The 20,297-nt window shown below is 36.8% G+C and overlaps 1 protein-coding gene across 17 annotated transcripts in view; it reads right to left on the bottom strand.

The window, feature by feature from the left end:
• The window catches only part of ERC2 (ELKS/RAB6-interacting/CAST family member 2), a 407,597-nt gene that overhangs the window by 350,476 nt on the left and 36,824 nt on the right, over nt 1-20,297 (bottom strand). For 11 of the 17 annotated variants that reach the window (XR_015806058.1, XR_015806060.1, XR_015806062.1 and 8 more), the window contains exons 3-4: nt 9,301-9,324; nt 8,269-8,685 (exon numbers count right to left, since the gene is read on the bottom strand). Coding sequence is in view for 1 of the 17 variants with exons in the window: in XM_088171529.1 (XP_088027655.1) it covers nt 8,269-8,685; nt 9,301-9,324 (441 nt within the window). In the remaining 16 variants the exon portion in view is untranslated. The remainder of the gene's footprint in view (nt 1-8,268; nt 8,686-9,300; nt 9,325-20,297) is intronic. The other 6 variants (XR_015806061.1, XR_015806063.1, XR_015806064.1 and 3 more) reach the window with 1 other exon arrangement.

Below are 20,297 nucleotides of genomic sequence, written 5' to 3'. Positions count from 1 at the left end.
GGATACAGGGGCCAGAAGTCAGTGAAACACCACTAAGAACCTGTTGCAGTTACCAAGTACAGCCAGCAGCTGACTAGGCATTTCTCTGTCAATCATTGCATTATTTTTCCTTTTTTTAGTAATATCAGTGGAACTTGGACTACATAAAAAATCTTCCACTATCACAGGTCCCTAGGAGAGAACACAAAGTATGTGTTTAGAAAGAATCCGTTCAAGTAAATGGCACAGAAAGCAGGGCAATGAAGACCATACAGAGCCAGTAAGTATAGTATTCTAAATATACTCATTAGACATAAATGACTCAAAAACGTTTGGGTTGTTTTGTTTTGTAGAGGGTTATGTTGCAGGGAGAAGATGATGTGCTGACAAATGAAAATAAACCAAGCAGGTGAAGACCTTGGCTCCACCTACAGAAAAGCTGCAGCAAACTTTCCTTCCAACAGTGTAGCCAAGCAGTAACCAAACCTGGATTCATTTATTCTCTCAAATCTAATCCTATTCCCCTTAAATCAGTCAATCCCACTGACCTCATCTGACTCAAAGAAAAAACAAACAAAAAACAAACAAAAACCAACCAACCAAAAAAAAAAAAAAAAACCACAGAATTTGCTCCTCAGTGCTTTCAAACATATCCACATTTTTGGTAGATATGTCTTTCAGAGAACCTTAGGGTTATTCACCCAAATTTCAGACAAATCTTTATAGGGAGATGAAATATATTTATAGCCATCATCAAATTTTGCGCATAAATATATTGAGAGCCTTATAATCATGTTGGAATACCAGCTTCAAACTGTTAACAACCAAAAAACATCCCTATTACCAGGATTGTCTCACAAGCCAATAATGACATCTATAAAATTCAGATACGATCATCTATTCACTAAATCAGAAATACTGTTTTGTTAAATTGTTTAATCTAACATTATACTTTTTCTTCAAACTGAGTTTTAGGTGAAACTTTAGAAAGGGTTTACCTTATTAGCTCTGTTCTACTATCTATAATAAAACTTCCACTTTTATTACTAAAATAAGCCAGCACCAGCACCAAGGCAATACTCATTTTCTTATACAGTTTAAGACTTGTACCAGGAAAAAAAATCAGCAGATGAAAAAGTTTTATCAGACTGGGGGATGGAGGAGAGAGGAGGTGGTTTTAAGTACAAAAAAGCATTTTCTTCTTTTGAGTCTTTGCATCCTTGCAAAGGAATAAGTGTGTTTTTATATATATATGTGTATATATATATATAGATGTAGACTCTGGCAGGAGACTGGCCTGTTGCAGTTTTCTGGAACTCCAGCTCATGTGACAATACATGGATTTCCGGTCCAGGTAAAAGGCTGAATGTTTCCTAAGACAAGGGTCTCAGCTAACACAGAGGGTCTCAATCAGAGAAGTGTACACTGGAATTCGAGGGTGGCCAACTCTCCCCTTCCCTGGAAATTCAGTTCTGATTCTGAGAAAATACATCAACATGTCAGAGGTGTGAGTCACCTCCATAAGCTATAGTCATTCATATGGAAAAGGACAGGAAGACAGAGCTAGAGTAAGTTAATTACATTAGAGAATAACCAAGTTATTGGCACAGAAATGAGTAGCAGCATACTTACAGAGCAGGGAATAGAAAATAAACCAAAAATGATAATTTTTCTCTATTTCATCATGGCTTGTCTCCAAAATCTTGAGTAAATGTTTGAACTGAGCAAAGAGCATTGCAAAGACAGTATTTCATGTCTGGGGACAATACTAGAATTACAGTAATTCAAGCTAGCCCCCAGATTGCCTTCTAAAGGATGCACTTTCCAGGAATGCTGGCAGGATCAATACTGATCACCTCCACACGTGGGAAGGTAGAGAAATCCAGCTTATTTATGGATCTGGTTTTTCTCTCTTCCAAAAATATTTTTTTAGTTGCTAGTTTGAGACATGGCAGTTTCAAACTGACAGGTTTCTCATATATGAGATTCCAGACTACTGGTGGTGGTGTCATGGAGGTCAATCCTGCTTTTAAACAGATTTCGAAAGGAACAAAGCTTTCCAATCCTTCATGGACTTAGAAAAACTATTGCAAGCAAGCACTTTGGCAAGAATATCACAGGGCATAGCAAAATCTGAATGGGCTATGTTAGAAGTAACAACTGTTCTCTAGAGCATAATCAGGTTCTGTCTACTTTCTCATGTCTCCAGTCACTGCCAACACTGCAGAGGTCTCCTGTATACTTAAGGGGTCACCTTAAAAACACATATTACTATTGATATTTTGATAAAAAGCAATTGTCTTTATAGCAAATGATAAGATTAATATTTTGAGTTGAGGCAGGACAAATAAAAGGAAAGAGGTAATAATGAACCTAATAAAAAAGCTCAGTCTAGAATGGTTGTTAATCTGTGTAACCAACTTCAGGGAAGAAACGTTTGGTGTCGATAAAGCATTTCCTTAGTAAATTACTACTGGCTCCAGTGTAAGACATTTACAGTAAACACCAAAAGTCTGCAAGGCATCTGTTCTGTTCACAGTGGAAGAAGGAACTTTGCTCCATTAATAACTTTAAAAACATGCAATAACTAATTCATGATGGCAGTTCAAATCCTATCAGCAGCCTTCGTTATTTGACCAAGCTGAGTTCAAAGATAGAGCAAAGTTTTAAAAAACCCCTTGAAAGTTTAGAAGTACACTTTAAATTATTATAAAGATGTGTTGTTCTTCTTTCTACTAAATATAAAAAGCCGTAACTTTAAACCATGAGCAACAACATAATTTTTAGAATACGTGCAAGATAAGAGTTAAAATGTGTATATAAAATCCTATATGATCTCAGAATTTGTTTTAGTGAAATTGTATGTTGTACAGAAAGGGCATATGTAATATAGGTGTATGTATATATAATAAAATACTTGCTGGAATTTTAACATTTGACTTCACTAGAGACTTAGTGGGACTCTGCCTTAGGCAAGTTTTTAATAGCAATAATAAAAAAATACTTAATGGTACTTAGGGTAAATAATGTGTGGTCACTATGTTTTAAAAAAAGTAATACCAAACATCTGTGCTAGATTTCCACATGATAAAATCCCCATATTACCTACAGTTCTCCCAAAGTTATAGAGAAACAAATGCTTATTTAAAACTCTAGGAGACATGATAACCAATTTAAGAACTTTAAGGCACGCATCTTGTGTTTTCTGACAGGAATGTATATTAAGTGATCTTCACAATATTTAATTCTGAACATGAAGAAAGCTATAGTATGAGGTTATGGCTTCAAGACAGATTTTCAACCACTAACAGACCAAGAATGTCCTTTTTCTTAAGTCTGCTTGCAAAGACCACTTCATTCTCTGCAGGATACATTAATTTCCTTAACAAAGCAAAAGCTATTCTTCTTTTTTTTTTTTTTTTCAAAAAACAACAACAAATTTCATTTACCTTTGAAAAACACGAACAAAAATACTTGAGTGAATTTAGTTAAAAGCATAGGATTCAGTCTAACAGTGATAGAAAACCAAGTGCAATCTTGGCAGAAATTCTCAGAAGGAATGAAACAGAGCTCAACCTCCTCTTAAGAGGCTACATCTCCCAAACTGAAGCAGAAACACATGCTCACACTGTTACTCAGAGCTACATTTGCTCATTCTTGCTTTGTGAATCAGGAACTAAGGAAACCTTTAATATAATTCTCTCCAAGCTGGGAATTCAGCTATCCCTGTGAAAACTTATTGCCTACATTTTAAATTCCTTGTTACAGGGAAAGAAATCTAACCCCATTTTTTGCACAGCTTATTTCCCAACATTTTAGTGAACCTTTGTGACACTGACATTCTTTGCTATTCCTGTAAAAGAGCAGGATTCCAACTTCAGCTTTATTCCCCTTCTTCTGCTCTATAATGGACCTCACATTTGTCATTTCTAAGGCCTTCAAACACAAAGCCTGAATAAAACTATCACAAGTTGGCTTCTGTGAACCAGTTTTAAGATGCATGGATTGCATACTGCAGGAAGGTACAATCTTTGAGGGCCACAAAATCAACACATCACATTTAGTCTGTATCTCCCAAGAACATGAAAGCAAATGAAGGAAAATAAAGATTGTTTTATTTTCTGGAGGTATTTCTCTGGCTCTAGTACACCAGCTAATTCCATGACTCTCACCTGTATTTTCTCTAAGAAATGCCATCGAAAGCCTGGAGAAATTCCACATCTTTGAAGGCAGCCAGAATTATCAAGTTCTACTGAGGTTACTCATGGGGGTGGGTGGAGGAATGGCCAGAAGTAATCAATGGCCTAAAACCAAGAAATTTTCATATGATTCTTGGCTATCCAGCCAATCAGAACAGTAGGATATTTATTTTTGGAAATGTGCATGTGAAATGGGCAGAAAATTAATAATTAACAAGGTGGTAGAGGCTTACAGACAACAGGAAGTTATTCCTCTCTACCTAGTTAAATGAACTTTGAAAAAGTTCCCAGCTAGACAAAAGCAGCTGTGGAATAACAAAGAACACCTCCCTTGCTATTCAATTCCTTGTAGGGTCAGTGCTCAGGGGGTGCAGCTCAAGGAAAGAGAACTGACATTCATTTGAGATACAGGTGTGTTAAAGAGGTTGTCCTTAATTCCCAATGTTTCAAGACCACTTGCTTCAGTTTCTCTTACAACATGGTAGTTTAACTCTTTGGTTTGGTAAAACACCACCCACCAGTGATTATTAATAGCTTTCTGCACCACCACGTTGAGTTATCTAAAAGATTAACAAAATGAATGAACAAAAAAATGAAATTCCAGCTTTGCACTGTTTTAAAGCACTAAGAAATGAAAGCATAAGAGAGAAAATTATGGCTGCATTAGGGGAAAACATGGTCAAAAGCTCAGCAAAATACATGTTAGACTTGACCTTTAGCTAGGTCAGTGCACAATTAGATTTCTTGAACTGAAAAATTCAGATAAAAAGTAATTTTAAATTAAATACCAACAGCAAAGGGCTTATGAGAAGTCCATCTCTACATTACATTTTAATGTAGTGTTGAGGTTGTATAAAACCATCAGTCTTCAGTTTATTTTTTCCATGTTCAACTTCATTCACACCATGTTAACCTTTCTTCACAGACAGCACTCTTTCTGCTGGAAACTACAGCAGAATCTATCATTGTAATGGTAAACTGACACACACAAACCCTATTTGTGGAATAATTTCATATGATGCTACACAGAATTTTATCATCCTTGTTTCACAGAATCACCAAATCATAAAGGTTGGAAAAGATATCCAAGATCATCAAGTCTAAAAGTCCTTGAAAATCTCCACCTTGTCAATCAGACCATGGCACTAAGAGTCACACCCAGTCATTTTGTGAACACCTTCAGGGATGGTGATCCCATCCCTGGAGTTGTCCATTCCAGCATTTAACAACTCTTTCCATGAAGAAATTCTCCCTGAACTTCCCATGGCACAATTTCAAGTGCAGCAGCAGAAATAAAATAGCAAAACTAATGAAAGAGAAGAAACAGCCATCCGGGATTTGATCTAACAGAACATTACACACGACCCAATACTAATTCCTCAGAAATACACTCAACACTTGAGTTATACTCCAACCTGTAAAAATAAAGAAAGCAGAGTATTTTAGATGATGTTCTAAAATGACAAATATGTTGTTAAAGGTATAGAAAGATTAACATCATTTGAGTGAATACTAAATAACTCATGAATGAAATTAATTAAAAATGTATCCAAGTTCTAGCTTACTTTTAAAGCATTCTCAGAAGGAAAAAAAAAAACGTTCAGTAACTCTGCCAGGTGATTTACAAAGGATGAACACCTACAAACACTAGTTACAGAGGAAAACAAATATATCAACCCACTGGGCAGGCTGCTGCAGAAGATTCAACCCAGTAACCTCTGTTTTATCATATTGAGAACCTGTATCATGCAGGATGAATACTAAAAGCAGAGACAAAAATTCATATCAGCACTGCAGAACAAGGATTTACCAAGCTACACATAAAGATCAAAGATTGATCTATTTGGACTTTTAACAAACACATAATACTTTTAAACTATACATAATGTCTGATGTTACTTCAAAGCATGCAAACAACTTTCCATAACAAGAGAGCAAAAGAAAAAATTTGAACCTCAGTACATTTTCCAAGAGTCCAGCGGAACAATTAAATCCAGAGTTATGGATAAACAAACAGGCACCTACTAAAATATTTGTTTTTTCTAAAGAGTTCCTACAGCCTACACATCACACTTCCAAGGTCCCTACAACAAACTTCAAATATGCAGAAACCTAAAAATAAATAAAAATCAAACCTATAAATACACTATGTGCAGCAGAAAGAGAGCTGAAGAGAGAGACTGCACCCAAACCTTGAATTCTTAGAAAAACAAGGAAATTGTGAACCAAAATTTCCAAAACATTAGACAGTTCCTGCAAATCTGGCTGGGACACATTCCAAGCAACAAATCTAGTAAAATTTTAAACCTTGACCACTTACCAAGGTATATCAGCATGTCATAAGCAGTAAATCCCATTCTATACTTGCAGCATTCCAGATAAAAGACAACCTCTATATTCTCATATAAACTGAGGGAGAAACAACTTTTCTTCCCTGCCCCCGAGAATAACTCGGGGGGGAACACCAAATTAATTCAGTATAAACACAGGAGAAACATGCAAAGTCTTTGGGTAGCAATAATATCTCCTTTCAGCATGCCTTGTACTAATCAGTAAACGATGCCAATTAGACTTGACTTGGAAGCGTACATTTTATCTATTTTTCAAGCTCAATTTAGTTCTATTTCTCACTGTCCTTGATAACCATTCTCATTAGAAATTGTCTTTAAATTTCCTCATGTCCCATATATAGCCAAATTAGGGTTCACAAACTTAATTGACACTGATAAAACAGATGAAATACAATCACACAATCACCTGCCCTTGAAAACAGAGTGTATGCAGATCTAAATCCAGAAACTTGTCTGCTAGTCTACAGAACTTATTCCACAACTCTCCCTCATCACAAATTCAGTATCATTAGCTCCTTATGCAACTCGTTTCAGAATCCATTAATGCATTACATCAGTTTTAATTAAAATTCTGCCTGTGGAAAGATTCAGGATCCACACCTTCACAAGCAAAGTTCACTCAAGTGTATCACAAAATTTTCCACTTTCTAAGCTTCAAATGAGCAGCAGAAACTACTGAGTCCTCAATACATATTCTAGGTCAGAGAAGAACATAAGCTAAATATAAAATATTAAATAATATGTCCAAAGCAAAGAAAATTTGGACAACAGTCTCTAGATGTAAATAGCTGTTCTTAATCTCAAGCACTAGTTATTAAGCTCTTGCACTAATTTCATTTGCACTTGCTCTGTCAGGCAAATTGGTGTTTTAGTGCCCACGCTGCTGCCGAGTTTCCAAGTGAACAGATGTTTCTCCTGACTTCCCTTGCTGTGTGTAGGTTGTACACGACCTCCCTGCAAGTTTTCACCCTCCTCAGCAGGGTCTTTGTGAGGAAGACTGGCCCTGCCTAGTTTTCCTGACAGAGTCACATGAGAGCACTGCTGGGATCTAAAGGGCCAGATGGGCTTGACACCAGGCCAGATTTTCTTTCACTTGTACTAATCCAATCATCCCAAATCCAGTCCCAAAAATGCATTTGCAAGTGATGTGGGCAGCTGGTGGGGGTGGGCTTGGGATAAAATTTAGGTTTTCTCAAAGTAAAGCACAGTGTTTTAATGTGACATTATATTTATGTAAAAAGTTGGAGTATCCCCACATGAAAATACATTAGAAATACACATAGGCAGAATCCTTTGTTTATATGGAAATCAAATGACTTCAAAACACTGTTTTCAAACACTAGAGGCATAAAAATCCAACACAAAGGTGGCATGCACTCATGACTCTTTAGAGCAGCAGCAGGTGTCACTTGCCTCTTCAGTAGGTCTAGTCTTCACTTGTCAGATACCACTTTGTCAAAATGAATAAATAACGAAATATTGCAAAGCAATATTTCAGAGGCAATAGGCCCAAACATACCTGCTTTTCTTCCATATTTTCTTATTCTTGCTTTTAAATGTCATACAATCCTGCTGAGTTCTTAACACAGATGTAAAACAAATGCATGCTATCCTTTTCATCCAAAAATTAGAGCACAAAAAGAAAGCACTTCAATACTTGAATTATATTTCTAAAACAAGCTCCATGACTATTTTTAACAAAAATATTATTTTAAACAAATAAATGAGTTTTTAATTACCTCTCTAAGATGCATGTTTTCCTTCTCCTTCTGATCTAAAATCACTTCTAAATGATTAACCTGAGATTCAGCCTCTGCCATCCTTCGAGTTCTCTCATTGTCATCTTCCATTCCTTTAGAAGGCAAACCTTTACTTTGCAACATCTCTAGAAGCTTTTTTATTGATTCATCTCTTGCATTTAGTGTTTGCTTTTGTGTTTCAATCCTAAGCTCCATTTCTTCCAGAGTTTTCCTCAACAGGAAGAGCTCTTTAGCTTGTCTATCATGTTCTGCCTGAAGTCTTCGAAAATTCTCCTCTGTGAGCTCAATGGTAAAATGCTCAGCCCCTCTGTTCCCACTTTCTTGCTGGAGGAGATGGTTAAGGTCTCTCTGAGTTCTGAGCTCATCTTGAAGTGCCTGGATTGTCATTTGCAGATGCTGCAATAAAGAAGAAGAAAGAGAAAAAAATAAGCTTAGGATCTAAATGTAGAATTAGTATTTGATTAAAATTTTGTTGAAGGCTGTTACAAAAAGTGATTAGAATTAGTAATGAAAGTATACCAAATGACCTTATAAAATATCAAATGCAGGTGACAATATTTGTAATGATATTTTTCAAGTGCTTCTAGAAAGAAAAAAGAAGACAACATACACAGACACAAAATAATGTCAGCTACAGATAAAATTAATAGCAACAAATGCAAACACTAGGCAGTGACATCCATCAGAACAATCAATGTGTACCTACAAAGCTCAAAGACTCAGTATTCCATGTTTTCTAAATTACTTCATAGACTACAGATAAATCTGCTCTTCATGTTGCTTAACAGTACTGCTGTTTATAAAGTCAATCAAAGCCCTCACTAGAATCAAAGGGGACTTTTGGGAGGGGCTGAGTTGTGGCTGGTTGGTTTCATTTTTTCATTTTGGAAGCTAAAGCTATGAACAAGTTTAGTAAACAGGATTACTGTATCTCTAAAAAGCAAACAAAAAACCCCACAATAAGCAATACTGAATTTTGAAAAATAAATTTACTGCAAATAGTGGACAAACCTTTGTTCTTCTGGCATCCAAAAACTGAACAGCATGGTAAATGAAAAAAATGAAGCAAATCAACATAAATAAAGGTCAGATGCAAGCAAAGGAGATTCAACAGAAAAAACTGAATTCAACAAAAAGTATCTTAACAGAAAAAAAATTTTTATTGAGTTACACAGAAAGGCAACAACAAATTCACAGTACTCAAATATATTAACTTATAGACAGACTTTACTCAATAGATGTGACAAAGAAAAATATATTTTAAATAATCAGTCTCATGGTAAATTACATTTCCAGACATTGCTGTTCTTTTACATTTTTAGGGTTGTCAGAACACTGTCCTAAAATATTTATACTGCAACTGAGTACAGGGATCTGTCACTGTTCCAGAGGTATGTCTTGCACTCCTTACTCAACACAGATCAAAATCAAAATGGATTTTTCCATGCTAAGGTTGAATACAGATAATCAGCCTGAGTTGCTATGGTTTATGGGGTTCATTTCAGATTATATCTTTATCTGACAATTTGTTTTTCTTCTTATTTTTTCCCCTCTATTCATTGCCTACTGAGCTTTTAGAAATATAAACTCCTGAACAGGCTCACAGTCTGTACCAGAAGCCATTTAACTGTAGGAATTTGGGGACTTTAATGCATGTCATCAGACCTATTAGGTTTAATTGATGTTCTGCAACTCCACATTCTAAAAGCAAGAACAACAACAGAAACCACACCAAAAAAAACCCAAACAGCGACAACATAGACACCAAACTAACAACAAAACTTCATTTCATTTGATACCACCTTCATGTTTTACACAAGTATATGCAAATCTGTCAGGTTTTAGCAATTATTTAAACTAAATGAAAAATTCAAAACCTTGAGAAACCAAGCTTTTGAAATAATGTCTTTTATCAGTTATTTCAAACAGAAAATAAGTATTGACGGTGGAAGAATTCAGTTAGAGGCTTTGAATCTGTTCTATCATTAAATAAACACTACCTTAATGTATGTCCAGATCTTAATTCTCCTAGTACCTGCATCTTATTAGGCACAGACTCAGTGGAGAGCATACACATGTAGGCTGCTAATTGAGAGCCATGTTTTATTGAAAAACTCTAGTAAATTTAAAACTCCTTTAGATGTAGAAACTTCCTCACCCTGAATCTACTAATGTGCCAACTGTTTGTGACCCCAAGACTGACTGGATTCCAGAATTATTTCACTGTTCTACTTCTCACACCTGACCAAGAACCTTTTCTGCACTACTATGCTACAACTAAGCAACAGCAATACTCAGTAACTACCAGTACCCAAGAAATAGACAATTTTTCCCTATTCTGAATAATGATTTAAGATACAACCCCCTAATGTTAAATCAGATAATATTTATTACTTCATGCTACAATCTATTTACAAATGAATGTTTTTCCAAAGTCAAGTAGTCTCTATATATCAAATGTCAATATGTCTATAAAGATCTAGCTGAGCAAAAGAAAACTAATTCTAAAATATCATGTTTTAACCCACAGATAAAAGTAAACTTGACATACACATTGCTAACACACAAACCTTCTGAATGCAAGCTGTAGAAACCAAAAGTTGTTGGATCAACATAAAAATAATTAGAAATCCGAACTCAAACAGCAATTCTAGTTAAGATAAATGAGACAGGTTCCTTTTCTGCCCCCAGCAGCCTGTGCATGCTGTCCTTAGGCTCTACCCAGACCCACGTTTGTCACTAGGTGTGACAGTAGCTCTGGCTGCTTCTCTGGAATTCTGTTGAAACTAACAGCCTCAACTGTGGCAGACTACTGCTACTCTGACATAAAAGAATCCATTTGGGTACACCTTCAAGACTTAGAACACGGTGGACCAGATTTAGACTTCTCCTGGCACAGATTTTTGTATCTGCAGCTTGCTAAGCAAAGTAAAGAACAAATGTTGTGAGGGTGGAAAGAAATTGTATAATTAACTGCAGGGGAAGGAATGTAGGAGTGCTGTGAATATCTGTCACATGGCTGTCCTTACACACGCAGAACTTTACAGGATTTTTTTTTAAAACTCCATACAAGATCTATCAGATTTTTTTCATAATTTCTATTAAAAATGGACCAGTTGACCAGAAATATTTCCATGCCAAGTTCTTGACAGTTTATAAGTAGTTCTCTCTAGTTTTGCAATCCTTCTCCACAGCCCAGCTCCAAGAAGCAATCCATGGAACTGTGAATTGCCCCATAAACTGAAACAGAACTATAAAAGGAAGATGAACTAATGGATTTTCCCAGACTTCAATTCATGTTCCACACAAGGGAGTTCCTCTAGTCTTTGCCCACCAACTATACCCAAAAAAATTGCCTGAGAACTCTCCTGCCACAGTGTGCTTTGGGCCACATAAACACACTGAGAGCATCCCAAAGCCACGGACTGCTGAACAGTGGACGGGAATGAATTCACACGGAGACTCGCTGATTTCAAATTGCTGGTCCACCTACAGAAGCACACAGCTTCTCATGCTTTGCACCATCAAAAGCAAAGAACACATTCAAGAACCCAGTACACTGGATTTTAGCTCCTCCCGTTTCTTTCCCACTCCAGTAAATAGAGAATTGACAGGGCTGAATCAGCTGACATAATCTAGTCTCTTGGCAGTGGCAAATATAAAATGATACAGAAGACTGTGCAAAAAAATTCTCCTGTGCAATTGTATGCTAAGGAAAGCTACAGCTATAACTGAACAATACACCAGGACAAATATAACAGCAAATTATACTGTCAACCTTACTCTCATTCTCTAAAATCAAGCTTCCTTATTTATTCCACAATCTATCACTGTTCCATTTTAATTCTTCACAGTATGAGGCTCTATCATCATCGAAAGGAAACAGACTATTTAAAGCTTTCTTATGAACTGCATCTAAATCAATTTGTATGTTAAATTTATGCTGAAGTAAGTATGAGCATTAGACTTGCAAATATTTGTAACTAAGAACTGTTAAAGAAAAACATGCAAATCCTAATTTTCTTCTGTAAAGAAAAAAAAGAAAGGGAATTGAAGATACTTTCTTCATTACCATAAATTAAGAAATTGATTCTCTCATGCATTTCCTCAACTGCCTATTACAATTCATAATTCTGGTATCCAAAAACACCACTGAAAATCAATTGACTAGCATTTTGCTTGAGTAAGACAGAACTGAGAGAAAGAGTTGGAAGGAGAAGACAGATCTAATTTGTGAGGAATCACAAGAGATTCTGACCACACACGATGAATCTTCAGCGTTAAAAATTCTGAGCGTGAGATGGGAGAGAGCTTTGGTTTAACACTGTTTGCTGATATAACCACAGGTTTGAAAAGGGAGAATTCTTGTCTTTCCTTACCTCACCCAAAGCCCCACTGGTAACAAATAGATACAAGATGAAAAGAAGAACAAAAAGCACAGGAGCCCATCACTCCTAGCTCTCTGTTTCTCATGAAATAGATTTCCAGTTATCTCCTCAGCCTTTTATCTAGAGGGAACAATTCTGCTAGAAGGTTTCAATTCTGCTGATGCACTGCCTGGTACTTTCTGGAAGCCTTTGTTTTCAAGATTGCCTTCTCTGCTGTTAAAGCTTTCTGATGAAGAAAGATTTAACACAATAAGTATACCCCTAAAGTAATAATCACAAGCTTTCAGAAGGCAACAGTACATTATCAAGGGTTTTCAATTGGTTCTATTTAGACAAGGTATTTGCAGACATACACAAAGCTCTCAAAACATTGTGGAAAAAATTCTTAAAACTGAATAAGAGTCGTTCACTAACAAAATACTGCACTGTGTATTTAGTACAGACTGAAATTTTGTTTCTGTTTTACTTCCAAAAGAAAAAAAAATTGGAGGAAATTTAAAAAAAAAATAATTTCTCCCTGATCTCTAAGTTCAAGTCTCCACACACAAAGCAGATTTTTTTTGCCAGCATAGAGGTGTTCAATATCAGGTGTTTTATGAAATAGCATTATATTCCTCATGTTATAATTAGTGGGGTATTATGTATTCAATGCCCAGTACAGAAACACCCATATCCAGATTAAGTAAGCAGCAAGTCACAAACTGGTAACTAAGGTGACTGAAACACTATTAAAATATCATTTGTCTCAGCCTCACCAAGCTACAGGTTTTTAGTTCATTTTCATTCCATAAATTTGGTTACATATTTGTTATCAACACGGAAATTGATTAATCAAATGTTGGGAGAAGCTAAGAGCATGTTTTTGTTCTGTGGGGATATTTTAGGGGTTTTTAAAGAAAAAGAAAATGCAGAGCTCCCCTGAAAGTGAAATCACATGTGTCCCCAGTGGACCAGCAACAGACTGAGCACTGCCCTGTCAGATGCCAGAATAGATTAGTGAGGTATTGCAGTGCAGTCTTGTCTCTCAGAAAACCCCAGGGACCACATAATTGTTTGGAGTTTTTTTAAACAGTAGTAGAATGCCATAGGATCAGCATTCCTCACTGCTGGTTTGGGGCCTGAGGATAAATTAGGTTTAGTGATGATCACAGTGGGCCAAGAAATTAAAACAAAATGCACATAATGGGAGTATTAAGTTTAGAAGCAGGATTGCATGTGAATCAAGATCTGCATTTGTCCTAGGGAACTGAGCTCTATTCCTGCTTCCATGGTCATGTAAGACTAAAATGTTCCTGTTCAAAACCCTGTGAGCATTTGCCTCCTTACTATCATATCCATCATTATGCACTGTAACACCAGTGTGAACCATCGTGCTAACTAATTATACTTAACGAAGAACAGAAAATTAAGAATTTTTTGTTTCTGATTGCCAGCTTTAAAAGAAAACAACTGATAAGCAAAATAAATATTTGGCAAGTACTTTCCTCTTTCTTTTTGGACAGTAGAATGCATTGTGCAGCCTGCTGGTTCAGCCAAAATAATAGCATAGCAAAAACCTTGGATGCTAAACAGGCCTATTACTTTCTTATTTCTCAAAAACTGAGGTCAGGGTACTTTAAAGGAATTTTTTTCAGGCACAAAGTCAAGAAATTGCTTACAAAAGGAGAGCATTGAGAGCAAACAAGGTCACATTTCAAACACTGAAAGACTTGTGGTATTTGATCTTCAGACCCTCCCTTTATCTGCTTGAAATTTTGCTATAGAGTTTCTGCTTCTGGCAGAGAACTCACTATTACCTTGAAAAAAAATGAAAATAAAATGAATCCTTTTCCCAGATTAAAAAAAAAAAAAGAATGTGAGCTGGGCTCTATTTTCCTATTTTGTAGTCTGCCTCTAATGAAATATCCCATTTATTTCACTACAGAAATAAAATCTGAGGAAGGGGATTTCTGTGGACAAAGTGCAAGTTCTGCTGAAGCTACCAAAGAGAAATGCAAATAAAGGAAAACTGTAGAGGTGTCCAAACAGTGTTTCCAATTATAAAGTCAGAACAGAGCGGAACAGAAATGTTGCTACTGTCAGGAAACAGTAAGGACAAAACACTGATGATGTTAAAAAATGAAAACAACTATTCTCATAATATACAGTAAGTGCTGGTTTCTCAGAGGACTTTGATACTCGACATACAGTAAAAGTTCATATTTTATATATCATATCTAAGAAGCAACACAGGGAACTCCAACAGACTGAGAGCCTGCCAGTCTCTCCAGAGGAGATTTTGGTGATTATTTTACAGTATATGGAGCGACACAAGAGGACAGTTAGAAGACCAGACAAAACCTCAGCACTGCATTGCAAACTATGATGTTTAATTTGTGTGTGAGCTGAGAGCTTGAACTTTCTACACAGGAAATCTCCACTGACAGAAGAGACAAATGCAGAGTATCACTGAAAGCTGTGGGAAGGGGACATCTTAATATTTGTGCTGACCTTCTTGCCCTTGCCACCTTTCCAGTTTGTAACTTTCTAGCCATATTTTTTTAAATGCGGCCACTAGAAAAATCATATGAATACAAGTTATTCACGTGACAATTTCAAGCACATCTTTTAGTAAGCCAGAAATACAAGTTCCAATTTCAACCTCTCCCTGGTCTATTTTAATCAGCAAAATACATAAAAGAGCACTCTTCAGCTTTCAATTCTTTTTCACTACTGGGAATAGTACTGTGAGTTGATTAACCATAATACATAATCATTCCCCATTGAAACAATTTGAAAAGGAGCCTTAGAACTATGTGTTCTGATACAGCTAAAGGAAAATGGGGGGGAAAAAAAAATCAATATAGGGATTTCAGTGGCTCCACTCAAAACAGAGTTCAGTTAGATCCAACAGTGACAAATGATGCATCACAAAGCAAAATTTGGAAAGACATTTCATCCTGGTTTATTGAAGAAATACAGATATACAGCAAAGAGAAATCATTAGGGCTCAAAAAAATCCCTTCAGTTAACAAACATAGGCTTTCAGAAGTCGGGAGAGCTTTGGTTTCACGGTGAGCTTTGTTAAATCTGGGTTTATTCTTGTCAGATTCCGCAGGAGTCTCCCCAGGGCCGAAAGCGCCCAGGACAGGTCCATGGCAGCCCTGCAGCTCTGGGCGTCCCCACAAGGTGGCGCTGAATCCCCAGCGGCCACCAAAGCCTCGCCGAGCGCCAGCGCCCGACAAACCACGGCCACCAGAAATACACCGTGACACGAACACAGCACCAGGAAATGACACTGTCCACGCGTTAGAAATCACAGGACAGACACAATTAACAGCCTAAATCAGGTATTGTACAAGAGATCGTAATTTCCCCCGGTAGTGGAGGGACGCGCAGACACAAAGCGCACGTATAAATACACACACACGTGTTCAATGGATACACTGACTTACACCAGCACCTCACGGCAAACCGAGCTGCCCGTGGCTCTCGGCCCCAGGCTGTGATACAAGTGAAGCTCCTGCTCTACATGTGCAGGTCGGGCAGGGCTCACCCCAGCCCGGTGTGCGCCGCCAGCCCGGCAGCGGGACACGGCCCCACATGTGCCACAGGGGACAGACACAGCGCAGCCACCAACACGGGCACTGTCACCTCCCCAACACCACTGCACTAAATACTTAAAACGCTGCACTTTGCATTAAGCACTTAAGTATTTCAGATTTCGAGTTTTAAGTACTACTACCTTCCATTCTTTACACATGATTATAAAAACCACGCATCCTGCTCAGCTAATGTCAATTTCTGTCAATAATTGAATAAAATATATGGGATCTTTTCTTTGTAAAAAGTTATATCTTTCTACTTCTTAATTCATGCTCAGGTGCATCTTATATTTCACACAAAACTCCACGATCTTTTATTATGTTTACATTAAACCTTGAAAAGATTCACAAGCTTTGCTGTTTCTGCTATGCAGGTGCTTGAAGACTGCACTGACAATCATTATTTAGTGAGACAGCTTTTCCTAGAGGTGTTTCTCAAGGAAAATATTTCTGTGTCTTCTCAGTTCCGTTTCACACTAATTATAATTTATACCCTGACTGTCATGAAAGACTTAAAATTAACTAGCAAGCACATAACTCACACATTGCTGCAGTTAATCTCTCAGAAGCCAGACTACCTGGGTTCAGTACCCCAGACTTCATTCATGTTCTTATATCATCTAATTATTGTAAAATAAATTATTCTACTGGTGGACACCATTCAGATTCCATCTTAGAATTTTAGGAGATTTCTAGCAAAAAGCAAAATTTTACAGCACGAGTTAAATAATAATCTGGTAAACTGAAGACAATATTAAAAAATTAAATAATTAAAGGCACATAAGTTTCAACGTAAAGGTTATAGGATAAACATTTTTGTATAAGGGCTAAGGGAAATAAAGCATCATTGCACTCCTGTTCTGGCCAGTATTTGTTGATCCTTAAAAGAAAAGCTGTTGGAAAACACAAGTGCTCCCCCTTCAACCCCAGGAGCCTGTAGAGCACAACCACTGAAGGATGAGTGTGACAAGCAATATGATCTTTATAATTGTTCCTTTGTTTTCCCACATTTCAAACTGCTCTTCATAACCATTGCTGTCATCAGCCAGTATTCTTGCATCAAATCCACAAGAGCTGATTCCAATCCCTCCGTCTGAGATTCTTCCTCTAACCTACAGGAGAATCATCACACTGCAAGGTGATATTTCCACACTGCATTCCTAGTAACATAAATAGCCTATTCCATTTTTCTGGAACAGTTTTATAGACACTAATTGCACAGAAAAATTAATATTGTTGCTATCTCAAACAACTGCAATTTCCAGAGGTAATAAAATACTGAATTATTGTTCTCTTACTCAGGGCCATCTAAACACTAAGAATTGGAAGAGATCCTGCTCTGAAATACTCTAATGCTGTACAGATGAGATCATTTGTAGCAGCAAAGGATTAATCACAGGGGAACTGCTCTCTACTATTTCACATGCTAGAGCTCCCATAATTTCCAGTTTGCCTTCTCACTCAATCTATAAAGGAGCAAATGCACTTACATCACCTCTGAGGTAAACAATAATGCAAGATGCTCCTTGAGGTGTAAAATCTGCCCCAGAATCCTCTGGATCAAACCTGCATGCTACTCAGCAGATGAGAAAGCCTCATGCAAAGGAAGTTCTTATAGAGGATACAATCCACCATAAATGAGAGTTTATATCAGCTATTATAAATGAATTTAAAGCCTGTATCTTAAGCCATTAAATATAATACTATACTTATGAAGAAAATGCATTCGTTTTTTCAGCTGAAAAAGGGGGGAAAGCAGTTTTTTTTCTGTATAATCTAACATCTTTACAGTCAAATCTATTAGCCCAAGAAGCCAAGCTTGTGTCTAACTCTACATTCCAAATATGTGAAACAGAAGAGTCTGTTAATTAAACATTAGCATAGCTCCAATCAAGAGACATTTTATTAGAGATGCACAGAGAAATTAGCATTAAACACAATGCTCTTCTTTAGTGCTCCAGAGCAGACATTCTTACTTGCAGCCTGTAGATCAACTTGCTGGTGAAATAAGTGGATTGATGATCACAGGATAATTCACTTATTTCAAATTTACTTTACAGCGGAAACAAAGTTGCTAGCAACAACAGGAAACCACCCCAGGCACGTTTATTAAAAGTTATTTCTACACAAGAAAAAAATAATTAAGGCCTTTTCTCTGAGGAATGATGCCACATTCAGTGGTATGGAACTGTCACCAATGAGGTAGAGGTACAAAAAACATAATAGCCAGACTGTGTTCAAGGACATGGGGGAGAAGAGGACTAGACATCAAAAAGTGTGATCATGGAGTTCAGGAAAGAGATTAGAAATCCTAGAAATGCGAATAAAATGGAACTTCAAAGGCATTACACTACCTTTTATCCCTAACAAGAACACTTGCCAGAATGGTGGCAGTAAAAACTGCATTATGGGCTTGATTTTTTTCCTGATCATTTTTTGTATCTCCTACAATGATGTTACATGATGAGAGAAGCAAATCGGTGGTCAAAGGAACACTCTCCTTTTGTCAATTCTTCAACCATTATCTCAGACAACACAGGATATCAATTCTACAGCTTTTTCCCTTCTCTTCCTGCTTCAATTCCTCTGTATTATCACTTACCTAATTCTACCAAAAAAAAAAAAAAAAAAAAGAAGAAAAGACTAGAGCATTAAAACTGTAATTGTACTCACAAACACGACATACTGACCTCATTGATGTTTGCAACAGTGAACCAGAGAGCCTTAGCTCAAAGGCCTATTTCATACTTTATATTTAACATAACTTTACTCCTAATCCAAAATTCAGTTGAATAATGAACCACTTGCTGTCATTTCTAACAAAAACCCAGCACATTCAGTCTATTCAAGCCAAAGGTACTCACTGGGGTTTTTTTACCTGTCCCAACTGTCCTTTACTGAAATAACCTTGATCAGCTCCATGATTCATCTGTTACTTTGACTCTCTCTTTAATACTCTCAGCTGTATTGGAAACAAGTTCAGTCCTAGATATTGAATTTTATCTATTAAGAGAAAGAAGTCTAGGCCACTTGTACTCTGAAACTTGGAGCAAAAAAGCCTTTATAGAAAAGTGTACCTTAAAATAGCTCTCTGCCCATTTCTACTGCCAAAAACCTTAGTAAAACATATTATACTTTTTAGAGAGGATTAGAGGATTTTTTTTTCCCCTTTGATACACAGAGCCTGTAGAAATCCTGAGTGTTATCCATATTCAGTAAGAATCGAGTATCTGGATATGATAATGTGAACAACCATTCCATTTTCCTCCCTTCATCATAAATATTTATTGACAAACCAAAATCTAAAAACTCTCAAGCATTTTTTATTATTGATTACTTTAAAAGATAAAGGCTGTCCATTCCAAACTCCACATATTTTCCTTGTATGCACATTTATATATAAAAAGCTTGTTAGCTGCAGTAAAATGTACACATGTATTGGGATCGGCCCTATTCCTTTTCATCTCTCAGCTCCCCAAAACTCCCAGCAAGCTCCAGTGGAATGTGTGCTGATTACTTGTACTTGCATGGGGAGAACTTGCTGCTCTTCAGGCATTTCTCAGACAAAAACGGAGGGGGATACCCATATAATTCACTGGGCAAAAAAATTCCTCTGGCCAGGGTAACAGGAGATGCTGTAATCACTGTAGGGCTCTGCTGGTTCTCTTCAGTTTCAAAGAGAAGGAAAACTGGTTGGAGGGGCCCATCTACCTTGCAATGCTTTGCTTTCTATGAGTTTATATCTCTTTATTTCTTTTTTATTTGTATCTTACTTTCACCCTTCCAATGCTCTGCCAGGGGAGTGGGTGTGTGGGGCTCAGGTGCCAGCTGGGCTGAAACCACAAGCAAGATAATTGACAATTAAATAAATAAATAATCGATGCATATTTCTAAGTAACTGGTCTGTGATTACTCTGCATTGTGTTTAGTAAAAGTAGTATTAGAAAGGGAGCAAAAAGAAATAAAATTTTTATTGTCCTAAACATCAATTAGTCAATAGCAATTTTCTTGCTTTACGAAGTGTGCTTCCTTTTCT

This window comes from Sturnus vulgaris, chromosome 11, assembly GCF_052056855.1.
Source record: "Sturnus vulgaris isolate bStuVul1 chromosome 11, bStuVul1.hap1, whole genome shotgun sequence".
In the NCBI taxonomy this organism is placed as follows: Eukaryota; Metazoa; Chordata; class Aves; order Passeriformes; family Sturnidae; genus Sturnus; species Sturnus vulgaris.
The sequence above is the reverse complement of the archived record's forward strand: the minus strand, read 5'-3'. Positions and strand labels throughout refer to the sequence as shown.